The sequence below is a fragment of the Manis javanica genome, chromosome 3 (assembly GCF_040802235.1).
Source record: "Manis javanica isolate MJ-LG chromosome 3, MJ_LKY, whole genome shotgun sequence".
Taxonomy (NCBI): domain Eukaryota; kingdom Metazoa; phylum Chordata; class Mammalia; order Pholidota; family Manidae; genus Manis; species Manis javanica.
In genome coordinates, this window is record NC_133158.1 from 173,269,172 (window position 1) to 173,291,118 (window position 21,947).

Below are 21,947 nucleotides of genomic sequence, written 5' to 3' on the forward strand. Positions count from 1 at the left end.
AAAAATAAAAGTTCTATTCCTAGAAATATAACCTAGTACCCATGTTTAATACTCAGATTCTAAGTCACAAAATACCTCAACTAGAGGCTGAAAAAAAAAACCCATATAGGAAAATTTTAAATATTACAAATATTTTTAAGTATTACTAGGAATAAAGATTTTAAATACCCATAAATCATAATTTTTATTATTCGCTGTACATGTTAATAAACAATGACAGGAAGCAAACAGCAGGCATTTCTCACTTAACTAAAATTCATTTCCAGATACAAATTAACCTAGGGGACAGGAGACATTAAAATTTAGGTAAGTTAAGTGACAGAATGTTGTCATCTTATCCCTAACTGCTATAGTCAGTTACCTGTGCTTACTACAGTCATTTTGGCTCAACCGTCCCAAATAAGCCAGCTCTTAATAAAGGCTCCAGCCTGCCAGAAACCATTAGATTAGATAATGAATCTAGGTATATTCTGTGGGTTTTTAGCTATTGGTCCTTCACCAGGTAAAACCATTAGATTAGAATCACGACTTTGGTCCCTGAGTTCTATGCTATTATATAGTCTCTTAACCAAAGACACTCTAACAAACTAAATAGACATTAGTAGGTTAATTAAATTGACAGAAATATAATCTACTAATTCAAGAAATGAAACGTGGGGAAAAAAAATTTATCGCTAACTCAGAATTACACATGGTAAGGCAATTTGAAGTTGACAAACGGCCAAAGCTAAAGGTATCTTCCCAGTTCTCCTAAGACAAACAAGCAATTGTACTGTGAATGGTGACTCTGGAATTTAGGAATTTCCTATTTTTATTTTGGCATTTACATCTTGTGACAGTTTCATGATATATGCTAGTTCATATTAATATTTTAAGCACCTGTTAAACATTAAAACTGACTTAGAAGTATATGAGAGATTTATTTCTAGATTAAGAAGAATTAATACTACTCCACACGTCAGTTAAAGCAAAGTGGCAGTACACTGACCATCCTGTTGGTGTGGTTACTATTTTATTAAAAAGCTTTTAAAAAAACTTTTAAAGTGCAGTTTTTAAAGTTTTGTTTCATCTAAGACTCCCTTTGATAATGCAACCAATGAAAAACCAGGTCAACAGAAATCTTGCTTTATATTTTATAGTAAGCTTGCTGACAAAGTCCATTTCATTAATTGAGCGGTATCTGTAGTATTGCATTTTCAGTACTTTTTATTTCAATTAACTTCTGTAAGAGCAAAGCCCAACTAACCTTAAGAGAAATGTATTTTTTAACTACTAAAAATCTAATTAAAACTGTAACAGCTATGATCCCACATATTTTTGTCTGCATTTATTGGGAAAGTAATAAATAGTAGGCATTAAGATATCAACATTTTTGCAAGAGAATAGAAAGCCAAGTATCAACAGACAAAAGAATGGAAAGTACTGTATTAGACTTTTAAAATGTTACGCTAAACAAAGAACTATTTTTTTCTAAAAGTTCTAGGGTGTTATAACATTTACAACTACGTATATTTACATATTGTCAACAAATTGTTTGGAGGTCAAGGCTATTATAGCCAAGCTGAAGACCCCAGCCTTGTTACTGTAAAGTTACCCCATTCTTCCTTCTAGAAGGAATAGTATAAAGGGATCAGAATTAAAGTTTTATAAAATACTCATTGCACACACAAATTCAGGAAATAAAAGTTCATTTCCCGCCTTCTATTAATTCCATAGCTACTATAAATTCCCAGGGTGTGTTTCTTATAACTAGAGGCTGCAAGAGATGCTCAGATCAGTACTCACGAGGTTTAAGTTAGTCCATATTTCTACAGGAGTGACCTGCGGATGGGGAGCATGAGATGACACGATCTCACTCTTTTCTCGGGAGAAATGTACAGTAAATGCCTAAAATAGACACAGGCTTTTCTGTATCATAACAACAAGCAGTGACCTCATCAGAAACATGTGTACAAAATGAATCCCATTGGAAGGATTTGAGAAATATTTACTGTGAGATCTAACTTTTTTGAAAATTTTAAGTTAAAAAAGAAAAAGAAAGGAGTATAAGAATGGGCCATAAATTTTTTTAAAAAAATGCACCGAGTACTGAAAATTCTGCCATCTGCAGCAGTTTCAGAGTCCAAATACTTACCTAAAAGACCAATTTTGCCTTAAAGAAAAAATGCTAACCTTGTCAAAGGGAAATCTAAGAAAATATTTAGAGGGGATTACCATATTCCATTTTCCTACCATTATTATCTAGACGCTCAGAGATGAAATCACACTTTCCTATTCCTTAACAATCAGCCTACTTAGTGAATCTTAAAAAAAAAAATTCAAGAAACCTCATTTTATAACTATTTATAATTTTTTAAAATAAAGTACATGTTGCTAAAATAGTACCTTTCACCTTTTGCACTATGGCCAGTAATATTGCACATCCATTTTTATGGAATATTTTGGATTATTTTGTTTTAAATTTCTTGTGTTCTACAAAACAAAAAACAGGAAGAATATTTACACACAAACACACAAAATATCTGCCCAACTGTCCGCTGGCTGAAAGAACTGCCATGGACAAAGTATTTTTAAAAATACCTGATATATTCAAGACAGGATTTCTATTTAATGAGTAAAAACTTAACCTTTGATAATAAACTTTAAGTCAAATAGAAAAATATATGTTGAAAAATAACAGTGAATGCTATAAGCAAATATAAAACCCACTAGTTATGTAGTAAATGTTAATAATTACATTATTGGTATTTTAAAAATTGAGCTGTAACTGTCTGAATATATAATCCAAGAAAAATCAGAATTCATTTCCTTTAAATCTGTAATGTACATTTAAGTATATACATGTCAAATAAAAACTTGAAAATTGGGAATTACCGTAAGGGAAGAAGAAACTTAATACTATTTTTTGTATGCACCTGTGTCTGGGTGTATACAGAGGGATATGCAAGTTCATTTAAACAACAACACAGAATTACCCTCCACAAAACGAATACTCTCAATAGCTAAGATATACGTAGTCTGACATAGGTCATAAGTAGGAGGATTGCGGAAAGGCAGATTAAAACAATGTCAAAATTACTTCCTTTGATTAAAGAGACTCACAAATGGAAAAAAAACTTTCAATGCATACGTTCTTACAGTTTTCCCTTGAAAACCAAAACAAATGGAATTAAGAACCACCTTAACTAGACTATCCTTTTAATAAGAAAGGCTTAGTTTCTAAACACATGAGTTCAAATGGGTAAATGCAAAGTGCAACTGACTTGAGAAATTACTTCAAAGAAAAACTATGAACAGGTATTACCAAATCAGTAATGTGTATGCTGTCTGATGTGGCTAAATCTTATAGGCAATATCATTAATGGTCTGTTTTAGTACATTTTTTATAGTAAAGTGACAAGGTTAGCATTTTTTTTCCTTTTAACAGTCAGTTAAAAAATGATTTGTCATACTGACAGCCTCTAACCACTTTGCACCCCCAATTCATATTTAGAAGACCTCTAAAAATGACCCTAAAACAAAATCTGAACAATCTGGTCTAGTTATTTCAAGAACAAAGGGGCAAAAGGCTACATCAATGAGTCTGGATGAGACTATTCAGTTTCGCTAACCATGTATATAATTACATATAAAAAATGCGAAGCTAAATGTTAATGCTCATAAATAGTGCAAGGAAGCTCTGAAAGCACAATTCTCAGAAAAATGTAATTGCAAACAAATAGAAGAAGTATTTTCAAATTACACAGTAAGTGTACAGTGCAATAATCTCTGAACAAGTAGATCATCAATTTACAAAATTCAAGGAATTCAAGTTGGGAAATAGTGTATAAATAAAAAACTGAGTTAACATTTATACATATTTGAGAAAAATAGTGCAAAACAGAAATTCCACTGAAATTCTTTGTAATTTGGTATCAATATAGCAATAAATTCTGATGAGATATCCTAATGAAAAAAGATCTCCACTGGGAATTAAGATATTCTGAAACTCCAAATTTGCACTGAATATTTAACAACTATTCTCAACTACATTAAAATGACTGGTCTTCTACTTCCTTGACTTCATTTCTTTCAAAATAGATTAACATTTCTTTACAATTTTCTGGGATTAATATATAAAAACACTGAGAATCCAGAAGTATATTTTTAAAGATCCTAATACAGTGGTTATATAGTTTGAAATTAGCCACTAACTTTTACCTTATACCCACTCAAATTTGTAGAGGGAAAATCCTATCTATTAGTATTCAGCATCTGCAAAAAGTACATTAAAAAATAATTCTGGTTGCAACTAGATGATCTCTATGGTACTAAAGAATTAATTCTCAAAATACAATCTATGTAAAGCAACCTATTCATTCCAACAATAAGGTAATGGAGGTTCACATAAACTACATAATGTGACCAAGATCTCTCCTCACTAGCAAATCAAAGTATTTTACCACCTTGATCTTTCAGGTTTTATCTTCCAGCTTTAAACTTCAATGAGTCAGTCAACAGTTAGTAAACATAAAAAGTCTTGAAAATAATTTATAAGGTATATACTGGATTTACTATATAGCTATTGACCTTTCAGAAATCAGTATTTCAAACTTACACTTAGTTCGTTAAGTATGTGGTTCAAATTGATCCAATTTATTTCTAAACAGAAAATGGTCAACAGTTTAAGGCACTCATTATTAAGCACATAATTGACAGTTTATCTATCAACAGTTGAAAGCAGTTACAATTTGCTTTATAAAGTGATAGCATAATTTGGAAATGTGATATATATATAGTTAAATATGCAACAAATCTCAGAAAACTGTAGAGAATTTTCTAATGAGAACCACAGGTCATGGCTTTGTCTAACAATCATGGCATCAAATGATTCCAGAACCAGACTGGTCAAACCAATCTCCAATCTTTAAGGTAGTGCAAAGGCCCAAGACTAGTTATTTTAATTCTGAATCATATATATTCATTAATGATGACAGAAGAGAGTTCCTGGAAACATTCTATAGTAAACATGCAGACATAGCAAATACCAAAATTTTGAGTGCTACCTAATGTGATTTATGTGGAATGCTAAACATATTTTTCAAAATACATAATCACAGTAACTGCATTATCAGTAATATATCTCTCATAAAACTCCAGCATTTGAGCACAGGACAAAATGAATACTTTACCAAGAACTGCCGGCACATTTCAGACAGAAGCCAAAACATGCAGCAAAAAGGGGAAAGGCACTAACAGAAATTGAGGAGAGAAGAGTAAATTATAGCTCCATAACTTATAGTATAATTAAGATTGGGTTCTTAAAACTGTTAAAAGTGATCACTAAATATTCAGTGGACTATATAAGACAATGTAAATATTATACTACCTGTATACTCTCACAAACTCCTAATTTTAAAAATGCCAATTCATATTTTATATATACATATATATATACCTCCTGTTCAGGTTTACTGTACACTGAAATAAATATAAAAATCATGTTGCCAGATGCTAATCAATGAGAAGCACAATAGCTGTCTTAAGTTACAATGTAAATTCATCTAATTCTATATTAAGTCTCTAGGTTTCAGAAAACTTTTTGTTTTTTATTATTTTATATTCATACCTGCCATTGCTGCTGAAATCATGTGTACCTGGGTAGAATCAGGGTCACATACACCATTCAACTTTTCCTTGCAGTTTGAATAAGCAGCAAAGTATATTGCTCTAAAATAAAGATTTAAATTTTATCAATAAGCATGCTGCTTAATTCATAAGACTTAAATGACATGTAAATTGATCTTTACAATTTAAGAAAAATCTAAGAACAAAGTCTTACCCACATTCTCATGTAACATCAGGTTAATTTACATTTTTTCCTTAAAGACCCTACTTTTTATATAGAAGAAGGCATAAAGCCAAACTGAAAATGTAAAGTTCCTCAAGCAGATACATCCCTGCCACCCTCCCAACCCTGCCCAATACTTTGATAGCAACTAACTGAAACAAAAACTATTTGTATAAGGCCTTGACTAAAAAACACATGAGTAAGGCCAGAAAGGCTTATGTAATGCTAAGACTAAATTGAATAATACTTGAGGTAAGCAAATGTAGATATGAGCATTTAAATATATGTATATATTTTCCTGGTGGAGAGAGGGAGGTAGAACTGATCTAACTGATCAAAGAATAAATCAAGTAATTGTGAGAGACTGTAGTATATTCTAATCTCTACTGCATCTTAAACAGACATAACAATTCCAAAAGACATCAGCCCCATCAGGTTTTCCAACATTGGTAAACATTCCATTAAATCTGTAAATATTCCCCATTAAGTTACTGATTACGACTTTATGCCTTCCAACTACCTTCTCACCGTTTGGCTTTCCAGACATTAAATTACTTGCTTGCTGGATCAAATATCCTGTTAATTCCCAACAATCCTGACTACCTGTCCAATAAGGGACAGAATAGACAAACAAGTACGAATGAAGAAAGTCTCACTATTGTGCTTTTTAAAATGTGCTTAAGAAAAAAGGCAAGTTAATTTAAAATGAAACATTCTACTTTATGAGAAAGGGGGAAAAAAAGATTCATTAATGCCAAATTGTTAAGAAAAAACAATGCATGAAGATAAATTTGGTGAAATATTTTTAGTAAGAGTCAATTCATATAAATGATAAATATATACATTATATATTTTATGTAAATGATAGGCCAGAAAAATTAAGATTATATACCAAGCTGTTTATTAATGATGTTATCTGTGGGGAGAAGCTGAAGTATGTGTGAGAAGGTGCACTGGGTGAGAGGTGATGTATTTAAGTTACAATGGCAAGTTTTACACTAGACATTTTTTTTTTTAGTTTTTACAATAAGGATGCAATTTTGCATGATTTTTTAAAAAGAGAGAAAAGAGTCCATAAAAAGCTGAAAATCAGTAAATGATGAGATATGGATCTGGTATACTGTTTGGATACAGAAAGCTGGTACGCATTTTCACTCTGAATATGAACTCTGCACCATGTTCTGTCATGGAAGCAGTCAATCCAAGACAAAAAAGATATCAGAGAAAAATGACAAATTAATGTACTAAGGCCTTTTTGGCTTTCTTATTAGGAAATGAAATCATTCTATCAGTTTAGCTTGTCCTGCAAGCAAAAAAATAGGTTAGTTCTAATGATCAAGCCTTCTCCCTTCTTACTGCTAGTTAAGTCTTTTGAACTTTGTGCAAAAGCTGCTTCACAACCAACTAAGCGGGCCTTTGCACCTCCCACATAATGTCATCAGCCCATCCTTTAGATGGTTAGAAATAACCTGTTTGTTACACCATAGTGAGAGTGTAACAAACCTTTCTTACCACCTTGACTTCTCTACAGCACCTCCCTTCATTAACCTTGAAACAAGAAATACTGCCACGACTTTGCTTGAATTATTTTTTTTTACCTGGAAGGAGCCACCCCCACTAAATTGGGGCCTAATCCTCTAAACAAGGAACGAGGCCCTTCTTTTTCCAAGATCACCCTGCAAGAGAAAAATATTATTTAGAAATGAATGTCCTTTAAAGTATGGTACTTGTATAACAAACCTGGAGTCTAAAGCCCATGTTTGTACTATAATATTATACTGCTCCAGTCAGTTTCCTACTTACGAAAATCCAAATTACAGAAGATTGATAATAGATTTATTAGTGATAATAAAAAGAACTCCAGATTCTTTCCTTAAAGTTTTAAAGATATAACCATATAGATTCCTACATTTATTTTCATGTGAACATGCTACTCTTTATCTTCTTCAATCTCTCTTCCATTTTACTATCCTTACAGAAAATTTAATTCTCAATTAGAAATTTAGCTTCCTCCTAGTATTTGAGGTCTTTCCCCCACACTGGACAACTCTGTCAGTACTCCAGCATTATCTCATCCAACCATTCCAACAAAAGGCTGTGGTGAAATCTACTGCCCTAACATCCTTAAGGGCACTCAAATTGTTGACTTGTTAACCATTGTTCGCTCTACTCCGTTAACATTTACTAATTGAATACTTACTGTAATAGGAGATAGAAAAGAGAGGGTGAGACCCTTGTCTTTGAGAAATTTGTTGTTCAGCTGTGGAAAAATGAATTCTACTGAACAAGTAATTTAAGACCATATTAATAAGCAAATACTATACAAGTTAGATAAATATGCTCAGCAGGAAAATGAACAGAGGCATGTCTAAGTGATGGAAGGCTTTCTGAGGGTGAGTTATTAAATTAACATTGGAGGGTACAAAGAAAGAGATTGAGGAAGAGCAGGCATTTTAATTCAGTTAACAAACTAAGCCAGTGGTTCTCAAGCATCTGTATGCTTAAGAATGATCTCTTGAAAGGCAGTGGACTTTAAGTCATTTAAAAGCCTGTGTGGTAGGGCCAGACTTCTCAAGAGGAAGCCCAATTTTGACTACCATGGACATGTAAAGTAGTTAACTTTTCTCTTATCCTTACTCCCTCCATCAGTATAATAGAGAAAAACGGTACTATTTTTTTTTATTGTGAAGAATAAATAAATTAATATATAAACTCAAAGGAGGACCTGGCTCACAGTAAGCACTTACTGGAGCATTTGTTTAAAATGCAGATTTCTGATCTCACAAAGTATTCTGATTCAACAGGTATTAAGACAATGCTCAGCAATTTCCATTTTCAGCATGTTTTCAGATGGCAGACATAGATGATAGAGAACCACAGTTTATACTACTAGATTAGACAAAAGCAGAGTCAAGAATGACAATTGCAGAGCACATTTTGAAGATTCAGTGTGTTAGCCTTTTCTGTACCACAAATCCCCTTGAGAAATTAAGGACGTTAAGTGTCTTAAAATAAGAAAACCACACACACTTGCAAACATGTTTTTGCATACAGTATCTAATTTATAGACCTTTTGAAACTCACTAATGAACCACCTGAGAAACTAATGAGCCCATGAGGGATTCCTAAAGCTAATGAAGCCACGAAACACATTATATTCACTAAGGTGGCTGTAATAAAAAAGACACAGTACAAGAAGAGTTGGCAAGTATATACAGCAGATGGGAATCTCCTTCATTGGTTATGGGAATGTAAAAACAGTGTAGCCACTTTGGAAGACTTTTGGCAGTTCCTCAAAACATTAAACATCAAGTTACCATATGATCAGCAGTTCCAATCCTAGTTTATCTAGAACAGAAATGAGTACCTATGTCCCTTTAGTGGCATAATTTATAATACCCAAAAAGTGGAAAAACCCCAGATGTCTGTCTATCAACCCATGATGGGACAAAATGTGATATATATCCATACAGTGGAATATATGGCAATGAAAAGATACTTGCTACAAAATGAACTTTGAAAACATGTTAAGTGAAAGAAACCCATCAAAAGACATCAACATATAATTCCATTTATATAAATATCCAGAATGGGCAAATCTATAGTGACAGGTAGTAGTTGGCTATGGCTGGGGGCATGAGGAAGGGAGAAAACGAGTACCTGCTAACAGGAAAGGGTTTCTTTCTGTGGTGGTGATGAAAATGCCCTAGATTTACAATGTGGTAATGGCTGCACAACTCTGAATGAATTTACTAAAAACAATTGAATTGTACATTTAAATGGATGACTTTTATCGTATGCAAATTTTATCTCAATAAAGATGTTGGGGAAAAAAAGGAGGCCATGAAATAGATTGATTAGGAGAGAGCTCCTAAGTAGGGAAACATGGGAGAAAAAGTAAAGAGATGTTATGGAAGTCTTCCAAGGAGACTTGGAAATCATCTCTATACTGATGATAGGCAAAACATGTTAAATTGACTCATATATAAGAGAGCCTAAAAAACTGATACATTAAAACAGAGCCCAGAGGGATTCCTACAGTTCCTGTGAAGTCAGAGAAGGCATAACTATTAAAAAGTACAGTAAAAAATACAGTATTGTCACAAAGGTGAAAGGAAGAAATTTAAGCAGAGGTACTCACTATTAACAAATGCCAAAATCATAACTCAGAGTATTTATCTATAACTATGCCCTTTTGATCCTAAACTGTTAACAATTTGATTTTACCTATTCATGTATTTAAGTTAGTTTGAAAAAGGACTGATGAAATCCTTTGGTAAGGAAGGTAAACACACAGTCTGAGTTTATTTGCTGCTACAAAATAAACACTATTGAACTAAGTTCAAATAGATTATGTCCCAAGTGAGCTGATAAGATACACAAGCCGCTCAGTTACATAACTATGTTAAAACATGTAAAGCCTTATTTCAATAGTTTGAGAATTTCAAATCCAATCTGTGACATAACGAAGTATAGTAAAACATAAAAACAAATCTTTTTCAAACCATCAAGAAATGTCAAACAAAAGATCACATTTTAAAATCAGCAGATCTCACTTTAAATCTCAGTTATGTTTAGGTTAAATAAAAAGCATGGACTGACATTAATGGATATACTTACTTGTGTTAGCACATGGAAAATTAAGATCACACACAAAGCGTAAGCATTTAATGCTATCACATTTCAAAATAAATGAATTAATAATGCAAATTATAATACCTACAATAGCTTTAGAAAATGAATTCATTGAAAAAATGTAGAAAAATATTCCAAATGCACATGATTTTGAAACGATCTTATATTTTATGTTATCCAACTGTTCCTCTCCATTAGGGATTGTCATTTCTAATTAATGTAATTCAGAGAAACTGTCAAGTTTGTAACAAGCCTTTTACAATAGGATGGAGTATAAATAGACAAACATATGGAGATAATTAAGGTAAAGAGACTAAGAAATTCATGACTACTGTGCTCTCACTTTAGGCAATGGAGAGGTCCAGGAGACACTACCCGGTTGACACTGGCTCCAGCCATGGTGTTCAGCTGAACTTCAGAGATACTATAAAGTGTCACAGAAGATGACTGCAGCCGTGTTTTTACAACTTCCAGTGGACATGTCAGAATAGCTCCCACCGTACCACCACATCTACAAAAGAACGAAAAAAACTTACTTACTTAGTAAGTTAGTACACATGCACAGAGCTGTAAAACTAATGGGCAACTAGGGCTTTGCCAAGGCACTAAAATTAAAATTTTTTATTTTGGAAGACTAAATTTTTTTTTAATGTTTCATTTACTCGAGGGGCTAAAAATAACTCAGGTTAGTATTTACCTAACAGGAATAATTAGCTAAAGATTCCAAATGGTGAGTTTGTAAGTACAATTTACTGGTAAGTCACATCATAGCTTTAAATACTGCTCTAAGGATTTATTTGGTGCTCTATGCCTAGATAATACTCGGAGCTCTGTGGAAACACAGACCATTATTTGAGGTATATTGAATATCAAAGTCCTATTCTATCTTTTAAAACTTAAAAAATGGTTTTCAGAATAATAAATCACTGATGGATAATCATATATATTTCCTGCTTTATCCCAAAACTCGTTTCACATACCAGAAAATATGGTATTTGAATCTCGAATTCAGAATCTGTTTGGCCCATGTGTGGAAATTTGTGCCAAGTAGGTAAGCTAAGCTAGAGGAGTCCAATATAAATACAAAGACTGGTCACCAAAGCAACAAAATGAAAGCTCTGAACAAACATTAAATTTTTAAATTAAAGTATGTAAGAGACAGGCTGAATAATTATTATTTTTAAATGTAAAACTAGGAAATAATTTTCTCTTAAAGCATTAGCAGCTATCCAGTGAAGCCCTGAGAGCTGCTTTCTAACTAAAAGGAAAGGAAAATCATTCAGGAAAGCTTTACTGCATTCATACTGTCCACTGACGTTTTGGGTACATGCACCTAGGGAACTGCTGACCACTTCTCCTTCCAAGCTCTTTCTTCCCATCCAGCCATCTCTCCATGTCCCTGGAATAGATGACCTAAGGTTCCCTAAGAGGGCCCTGTACATTTTTAAGCAGTTTCTATTTTCTAAGGGGGAAACTTGGATATCACAGACTGTGCAATCCATGCCAATACTGAGTTTGCCTTTGCAGATAAACTGCTCTAATCTGAGTCTTTAAATGCAAAAAAAACCCTGCTGTTAGATTTTAATTAAACTATAGCTTCTATAGTCTTAGTTATCTTAAAAAAAAAAAAGCACTTTATTTTTTAATTTTATTTATTAAATAAAGTGATTAAAAAAAAATACAGCGTCATCCCCACCCCAACTCTCCAAAGCCCAAGAAAAACAGACTGAGTCAGAGGTAACCCAGACCTCCAAAAGCGGCATTGGAGGAAGAAAAAGAAAAGCAGCCAACCACAGATAAATAGTAAATAATTCTACCATCAGAATTTTAACAATGTGTGTGTGTGTGTGTGTGTGTGTGTATACATATATATATAATATATATATATAAATGGAAAGAAAATATGGCAACACTATCACTGAAAATAAAATTTAAGACAAGAAATCCTTAAATAAGAGTATTTCATATTGATGTAACAGTACAAACCGTCAAGAAAATAAAATTGAAACAAACTTTATTCAAAGTGAAAATTTCACTCAAATTAAAAAGAGAACATCCTAAGTAAAATAAAAGCTGATTCTTACTTCATACCGCATTTAAAAAATTAACTCAAAATGGATCATAGGCCACAATATAAAGCCACAAAACTTCTAGATGAAAACAACAAAGCATGAATCACAAAAGAAAAAATTGAACTTCACCAAAACTAAAAACTTTGTGTCTTTGTAAAGAGGTCACAGACTGAGAGAAAATAGTGGCAAAACACTTATATGATAAAGTGCTTATATTCAGAAACACAACTCAATAATGAAAACAACTCAGAAAGACTTGAACAGACACCTCATTGAAGTTTTATGGATGAAAATAAACAGATTTTTCAAAATCATTTGTCACCAGGGGAATGCAAATTAAAATCACAATGAGATACCACTGCATATCTACCAATGGCTAAAGACTGTTGACAGTCAATAATGGATAAAGAGCAACTGGACATTTATACACTGCTGGTGGGAACAATAGTAGTCATTTTTTAAAGTAATTGGGGGGGAAAAAAAAGAAAAGAACACAGTCTGGTAGTTTCTTACAGTTAAACATACTACTGCCAAATAATCCTGTACTCCAAGGTGTTGACCTGGAAGAAATCAACAGACAGATATCCACACAAAGACCCGTCCAGGGGCATTCATAGCAACTTTACTCTTAAGAGCCAAAAACTGGAAAAAACTGAAATGTCTACCAATTGATGAAAGATAAACTGTGGTATGTATGTAGAATGGATTACTGGATTAATATTATGGATTAATATTCTACTAAAAAAAAAAGCTACAACATGAATAAGTTGCAAAAGCATTACACTACCTGAAAAGCCAGACACAAAAGGCTTTCATTTAATGACATCTTCATTTTTATGACATGCTGGAAAAGGCAAAACTAGGTGAACAGAAATGAGATCAGTGGTTAACAAGAAGTAGCAGGAGGAGGACTGACTGCAAAAGGCATGGAGGAATTCTTGGGAAATAGGAAAAGTTCTATATCTTGATTTTAGTGGTGAATACAGTACCTTATACATCTGCCAAGACTCACTGATCTGTATACTTACCAAAGGGTGAGTTTCACTGTATATAATTATACCTTGATAAATACGATGAAAAAACCCAAATATGCGAAACTTTTAATCACAATAAGCAATGTTTCCCCAAAATTCCACTATGGCTTTAAATAGAAAGCTTTAAAAATGTTACCTCCCAAAAAGGGACCAAGACTATAATTACACTGTCAAAAATTAACACATCAATTAGATAAATGGTAGGGCTATAAGACATTTGAAACAAAATTAACTAGCTCTAAAAGAGAACTCTATACTCAATAAATAAGGAATAGGCATGTTTAAACAGCCATGAAATAGGCTTGAAACCTAATTATATATAAGGTCACAAGGTGTATCTTAAACAGAAGACCAAAGTTTATTTTGTTAATGCTGAGGGCTAAGTGGTAGAGATGTGAACCATCACAGTACAGACTGTAGTATACATACACTGCATAACTCAAGAGAGCCTGTGTGGTAAACCACATTGTATTCACACTCTAACAGTGATTTATTCACAGTAAATCAAATCTGTTTTTAATGTGAACTTACCTAGTCTTTTTAAAGCTGTTTAATGTATTTACTTTGTAAGCTTATTGAACATACAACCCAAATTGGCCCCAAATTTCTAATAAACATGCATATTTGTTTTGGTTTTATATTCTGTAAAAACCCAAAAATGTATTCTTGGTTATCACAATGAACATGAATTACTTCTATAATTAAAATAAATAAAAAACAGAAAGCAAAGTTAGCACATAGGCCATGATTCCTACCCAGTCAATCCTGATTCAAAGAGAATAAACACAATTACACAAAGAAAATAACCTAGGGAAAATAACTAGGGAAAAACAATTATCTGAGACTCACAGGCTTGTTTTAATGATGATATATAATATGACCCATGTGAAGTATTTTGACGTGGCACATAAAGTACATGATAAGTATCAGCTACTAAAGTCATCAGCATCTACTACTGATAACAACTAAAATTTTGTAATAAAACTATTACAAATACTTCATGGTGAGACCACAGAAAAGATATGATTCCTAAAATACCACTACAACAAGCAAAATACATAATGCGGATCTGAACTGTACAGAGCTGGGGGCTGAGGGGCATACACACAAGCACTTGGGCTATCCTGAAAGAGTTTACATTCTAAAAAGCTACTGGTATGTAGTACAGGGGCGACTCTACAGTATTTCTCAAGCTGCTTTTATCTTAAATCAATTTAAAGGAATTACTATGCATGCTGACTGAAATTATTAGAATTGATGTGGAGAACAAAACTACTGCTGTCCATAAACATGTAAAATCTCTACTTGGAAAGAAACAGGACTAACTACATTAGATTTATCTTTTCTCAATGTCAAAACTCTTCTTCTCTAAAAGAATATGCCAGAGAGAGCCAGAGGACAAATTAATAAGGAACAAGACTTCAAGCGGTAAGGCATATGGAAAAGGTAACTGACTTAATAAAGAGGAAGAAAGGCTTGCAGAAGGAAATACCAGAGAAGCAGTTTTGCCCTGCAGAATCCCTTAGAGGCCTAATGATTAAAGGGACCAAGTACTCAAGATGGTAGTGAGGCAAAGAACTGAATACAGAAGCACTGGCTGATAGGTGAGTAGATACCCAGATGGTTCCCTGTCCCCAACACACACACACACACACAAATGGGTAGAACTGTATTCCCAGGCATAAGCTTAATTCTCTGAAGAACATGAACTCAACAAACTCTGAGCTCAGATTTAACAGGTGCCCCCCACCCCCAAAAATCATCTGATCAACTGCCAGAAAAAGCAAAAAGTCACATACATAGAAAAAGTCAGAATAGCGTCAGACTTCTCAACAACTGCAGATTACTTATTCTAGAATTCGACACCAAACCTACTTCCAGCAAATAAATATACTTGCAGACAAAGAAATATTCAAGAAATTTCTTCTCTTATACCCTTTCTTACACAGCTACTACAGGCTGTGTTCTACAAGGAGTAAACAAAAAGGGCAAGGAATGTATCAGATCATTATGTTGTACACCTAAACCTAAAACAATGTTATATGCCTATTATACCTCAATAAAACTCGGGGCTGGGGTGGGGGTTGGAGGAGGGAATTGAAGGCAGGGACAGAATAATTAACCCAGGAGAGGGAGAAAGGAGTCCCAAGATGATAGCAAAATGTCAGGCTTAGAAAATCAGTCCAGATTGGATTGGGATGACAGAATTCAAAGGGATAATCTCCAGGAAAGACTGTCCAATAAATATATTTGACTGTATGAAAATAAATATTCAAGTATACTCACATAACTAAGCAAATGGTTTAAAATGTGGGGCAATTATTGACATGGGGTGGGGAGGAATGAAGTCATTCAAAAATGAAAAAGTTTACAACTTAGCTCTGCTATCAATATATTCACAATAAAGCACTGACTACTGATTCAACCAAAAAGCGTGATATAACTACATTTGAGAGGATGGAATAAAGGGAAAACGGAGTGTTAACTCCCTCCCTCCCTCTCTCATTTCTTTCTCTCTTTCTTGTCATTTACGTACATTTCTTAATTTTTATAATTAATTTTCACCAAAATTTTGAAGTTAGTTTTTTTTTAAAACCCCAGGGGTTTTTTAACTGGGGAATGTGGCTTGCGTTTCTGACTGGAACCCATGAAAACATGCGTACATAGTGTGCAAGTGTCTGACACAGAACTCCAAAATAAATTTGGAATCTTGACCACTTCTCACAATTTCCACCCTGATCTTTCTGAAGGCTCTGCAGTAACATAATTTGTGTCTCCGAGCTTCTCCCCTTGTCCCTTGTCTCACCTCCTCCAATTTACCTTCAATACAGAAGTCAGAGTAATTGTATTAAAAATTTAAGTCAGATCAAGTCATACTCCTCTGCACCAAAATTGCTGAAGACTTTCTATGTCATTCTGAATAAAAGCCCAAGTCCTCATAATGGCCTACAATCTTACACAATCTGCTCTTCCCTGCTCTCTCCAACCTCATTTCCAACTGTCCGCCTTCTCACACACACACTGCTCCAGCCACGCTGGCCTCGGCTGTAACTGATTACTAGAGTTTACTACACCAAGCATGCTCCGGCCTCAAGACCTTGCTCTTGCTGTTCTCTCATCTGTAATATTCCTGCCTCGAGTATGGGAGTGGTTTACTACCCCACCTCCTTATCTCTGCTCAGTTATCACTTCTCAGTGATGTCCTCTGACCATCATATAAAATCATATCCACCACTCTTTATCCACCTTCCTCACATTCTTCTATACAGCACATAATGCCAACTTAGAATACTCAATACTTTACTTATCTTCTATGTCCCTTATGCTAGAACGTAAGCCCCAGGAAGGCAGCGCTTCCTATGCACTAGTCCAACCCCAGCACCTCTACAGTGCCTGTGACACGGGGGGGGGGGGCGCACTCAGGTGCCGACCTAAGCGAATGAACAGTGTAGCGTTTGGTATCCTAACATTTCAGAGGTAGGAGACAGAGCATTTGGTGCAACTTCCTTACCTTGTACGTGAGGAAAGAAAAGCAAGGGAAAATTACTTGCTCCACATTGACAGCCAGTTACTTAAAGAACAATCCATATCTCCATGTTCTTAATTCTGCTCTTTCCCTCTTTATTAGTGGTTTTCAAATCTTTGACTTAAATCCATGAAAAAAGTATTTCACACCAAGATGCAGTATATCCACACAAAAAAACATTTCACAGAACAATATTTATCCTCGTTATATACAATGTACCCACTGTTTTCAATTCTACTGCACTGTTTTCTATGATTTTTAAAATGTTGGTCAAACTAACCAAATTGATTGTATAATCCACTAATGGATTACTATGCATCTGAAATACAGTGTTCTATACTAATTAGATGTAACTTACTAGGAAGGACATGGTAGTTCCTGGGTAGGGGTATTTTTATGGGCTAGTCAACTTACAATAAGACTAAGGCACCACTGACTATATCAAGCTAAAAAGCTTCTGTACAGCAAAGGACACCATCAATAGAACAAAAAGGTATTCTACATTATGGGAGAATATATTCATAAATACAGATCCGATAAATGACATCTAAAATATATAAAGAGCTCACACACCTCAACAAACAAAAAGCAAATAATCCAATTAAAAAATGGGCAGAGGAGCTGAATAGACAGTTCTCTAAAGAAGAAATCCAAATGGCCAACAGGCACATGAAAAGATGCTCCACATCGCTAATCATCAGAGAAATGCAAATTAAAACCACAATGAGATATCACCTCACACCAGTTAGGATGGCCAACATAGAAAAGACTAGGAACAACAAATGTTGGCGAGGTTGTGGAGAAAGGGGAACCCTCCTACACTGCTGATGGGAATGTACATTAGTTCAACCATTGTGGAAAGCAGTATGGAGGTTCCTCAGAATGCTCAAAATAGAAATACCATTTGACCCAGGAATTCCACTTCTAGGAATTTACCCTAAGAATGCAGCACTCCAGTTTGAAAAAGACAGATGTACCCCTACGTTTATCACAGCACTATTTACAATAGCCAAGAAATGGAAGCAACCTAAATGTCCATCAGTAGATGACGGATAAAGAAGATGTGGTACATATACACAATGGAATATTACTCAACCATAAGAAAAAAACAGATCCTACCATTCACAACAACATGGATGGAGCTAGAGGCTATTATGCTCAGTGAAATAAGCCAGGTGGAGAAAGACAAGTACCAAATGATTTCACTCATATGTGGAGTATAAGAACAAAGGAAAACTGAAGGAACAAAACAGCCGCAGAATCACAGAACCCAAGAATAGACTAATAGTTACCAAAGGGAAAGGGACTGGGGAGGATGGGTAGGAAGAGAGGGATAAGGGCAGGGAAAAAGAAAGAGGGCATTACGATTAGCATGTATAGTGTGTGTGGGGCACGGGGAGGACTGTGCAACACAGAGAAGACAAGTAGTGATTTTACAGCATCTTATTATGCAGATGGACAGTGACTGTGAAGGGGTATGTGGGGGGGACTTGGTGAAAGGGAGAGCCTAGTAAACATAATGTTCTTCATGTAATTGTAGATTAATGATACCAAAATTTATAAAAAATAAAAATAAAAATTAATTAATTAAAAAAAAAGATTGAAGCACCACTTAATTGAAGCATGCTATTTAACAGCTTGAGGATGGGGAAAACCCATTCTCAGCTTCACAACTAAATGGCATAACTAAGATATATTAAATATATACAATTTGTCTCATTTATGAATTTGTAAGATGTGGAACAGTATATGAACAGTATGATTATTTTATTAAGCCAAGCAAGTCATAAAACAACTAATGAAAAAGACCAGTAATTACTTTTAAAACATTCTATATAAAAACCATAACATCTAAAATCAGTCTATTCCACTCCCCGACAAGGTTCTTAGCAATGTATACTGATTTAAATATTATTTATAATAAGCAAAGTTCTTATGAGCATTAATTTGCATAGCCAATACAAGTATTTTAAAAATTTGCAAGACAGAATTGTAGAATGTACTAAGACTGGAAAGAATCAGGATCAAGAAAGGGAAGAATTTGGAATTAAGAATGCCATGTGGAAGACCCTGCTATTTGCAACAGCGTGGATGAAAAAGGAAGACACGCTGCTATATGAAGTCTAAAAAGTCAAATTCATAGAAGCAGAGAGTAGAAGGGTGGTAGGGGCAAGGAGGCAGGGTAAATGGGGAGGTGCTAATCAAAAGGTACAAAATTGCAGTTACATAGGAAGAGTAAGTCTGAAGTTCCACTGTATAACATAATGACCATAATAAATAATACCTATCAAATACTGTAAATTTGCTAAGAGTAGATTTCAGGTGCTCTGATCACACACAAAAAAATGCTATCTTTGTGAGACAGTATGAATTAATCATTGGATAGAATGGAAATACAAAGGGATACAGTGGCTTTCTCATATCCAACTATCCTCAAGTTCCACTGGTTCTATATTCTAAAACTTTCTGTCACATTTTCACTCATGTGGAGACCAGCTCCACAAACCAGCTGAACCTGAATGGAGTGGGAATGAGGAGCTTCATTGCCTGCTGATGGCAGACAAGTGATGCAGTTTATTTTCTGAGCACCACTTATATACAGAGGCTAATAATGATGTCACTTCCAGACTGATCTTATATCTGGCATTGTCTCTTGTTTCCGGTGATCTCACTTCCTGGTGATATATATTACTTTCCAGTGCCCAGGTTTGGTGATGTCACTTCTGGGGTGACATCACATATGGCCCTCCACATCTCCCCTTTTACTTCATTAAAAATGAAGGTAACAGATAGATATATAATAGAGATTACAAAAAGTCTTCCCTTAAATATCCCATTTTTAATATAGCCCTTCGTGAAAGATTTAAATTCACGTAGTGAAATAGAAAAGTGGGATTATAATCACAGCCTAGTTCTCAATCTGAGCTTTAACGTTTGGGCAAGAAACACTACTTCTTGAATCAGTGAATGAAGAATATGTTCTATATATTTGACAGACGTTCTAACTTATCAAGTCAGATGTAAGATTGGTTGAAAACTATGGTTTCTGTGTACATGTAGTGTTTCTGATGCAGGAAAAAAATTAACTAGTGGCTAGGTTTATTCTGAATGCTAAAGCAATAACAAAACACTATATTGAAAAGAAAATATTAGCTGACAACTTAGATGAACATGAAAACGGAAGGAAGCCATATCACACAGGCCAAGTTGTATTTGAACAGTCTTCACTCGGAGGAAAAATGGTAAGACATATGAGGACTAAAACTCACTACATAAACAAAATATGCTGAGGGTATGTGGCAGGTTTAGTAGATGTAAATTTTCTCATTTTCTCCACAAACTACTGTTTTGTCTCTTTGTCCCCCTCTTATCAGCAAATCTCAAAATCTTCTATGGTCTCTAACCCTTTCCCACTCTAACTGCAGTTTTACTCTCAGCTCTGCCTTAGAAACTGCTAATCAGGGTCACCAAATTCAATGATTAACAGCTCTCAGACCTCCTATCTTGACAGTAACATATGACAGCTGATCACCCACTCCTTCCTAAATACTGTGTATTTCCTTCATTTAGCTTTTATAACACATTTTCTTAGTCACTCTAAGTTCACTTTGCTGATTCCTTCTACTCCCTTAGTGATCTCATCTAGCTAACCGCCCCATCTGGGTTCCAGACTAAATGTATCAATAGTCCACACCTCTTTCCTGGACTTAGTATATACTAACACATCCAACCACTTACTGGTTCCTCAACCTCTCTACTTTTCAAACTTACCATGTCTAACAAACTCTTGATCTTATAAACTCTTAATATTAACTCTGGTAAAAACATAGTAAGACCAAGGGGTGTCTTAAATCATGAGTTATGCATGTGAGTATGTCACCCAGACCTGAGATCCAGTGCTGGTCTTTTTCAAACGTCCCTGATTTAATAATACAGCTACTTGGAATCTATCAGAAATATTAGAAATCTGAGACCCTGATAAACACATACTTGAATAAGTACACTTATAATTGTCAGGAAAACAATCCAAATGCTCCATATTCAGACAATTCTTGCCTAAAATTAAATGCCATCATGAAAGGTTGGTTCCTTTAAAATATGTTGATTTTCCTAACTTAATCCAAATAGTAACTAACTGAAGTAAGCCTGCGCGCTTAACAGCTAACAAAAAGATCTCTCCTTTTCTCTAGTTGTTAAAGTAAAATATAAATTCCCTAGGACCTAATTTACATAATTCTATCAGGGTAAAAAAAATGTAGTTCTTGACACAGAATGTCCTAAAAAATGATTGCCTAACTAAGCAACATTGAGATATAAAAGAATTAGGTAGCTTCAATTCAGAACAACCTATTTTGCATTTCCACAGACTTCCAGAGTATTCTATGGAACTGATTTGATATAATGAACTGGATATGGCATGGAGAAGGTAAGTAGTGACACTATAGTATCTTACTACACAGATGGACAGTGACTGCAACAGTGGGGGTGAGGGTTTGAAACCTTCATAAGATTGTATATGAATACCTTAATAAAAAAAAATAATATATTAAAAATAAGGAAAGAACTGGGAAGATCTCTAGAGATTGTTTACCCCATATGAAAAAGCTGTCCATTTTACACCTCAATATTTTGCCATATTATAAAGGGCTGAAACCAGGTAATCTTTACCAACCTTCCTAGTTCTACTGTTTCTCTAAAAAAGCCAGGTTTTATTGAAACAACTTATACAACCACATATAAAAGTAAAATCAAGACAAGATGCAATGGAAGAAAATTTACAAGGCTGTGCACCTACTCTGTCAGGCCCTACATGCCAGTACCTCATTTAATACTCTTAATAACCTGGTTTT

The 21,947-nt window shown here is 34.3% G+C and overlaps 1 protein-coding gene across 2 annotated transcripts in view; it reads right to left on the reverse strand.

The window, feature by feature from the left end:
• Positions 1 to 21,947, reverse strand: part of SLC25A36 (solute carrier family 25 member 36) — a 40,152-nt gene that overhangs the window by 16,091 nt on the left and 2,114 nt on the right. The window contains exons 2-4 of one of the 2 annotated variants that reach the window (XM_017671231.3): positions 10,809 to 10,976; positions 7,429 to 7,506; positions 5,609 to 5,709 (exon numbers count right to left, since the gene is read on the reverse strand). In XM_017671231.3, the coding sequence (XP_017526720.1) occupies positions 5,609 to 5,709; positions 7,429 to 7,506; positions 10,809 to 10,976 (347 nt within the window). The remainder of the gene's footprint in view (positions 1 to 5,608; positions 5,710 to 7,428; positions 7,507 to 10,808; positions 10,977 to 21,947) is intronic. The other variant, XM_037024761.2, reaches the window with a different exon arrangement.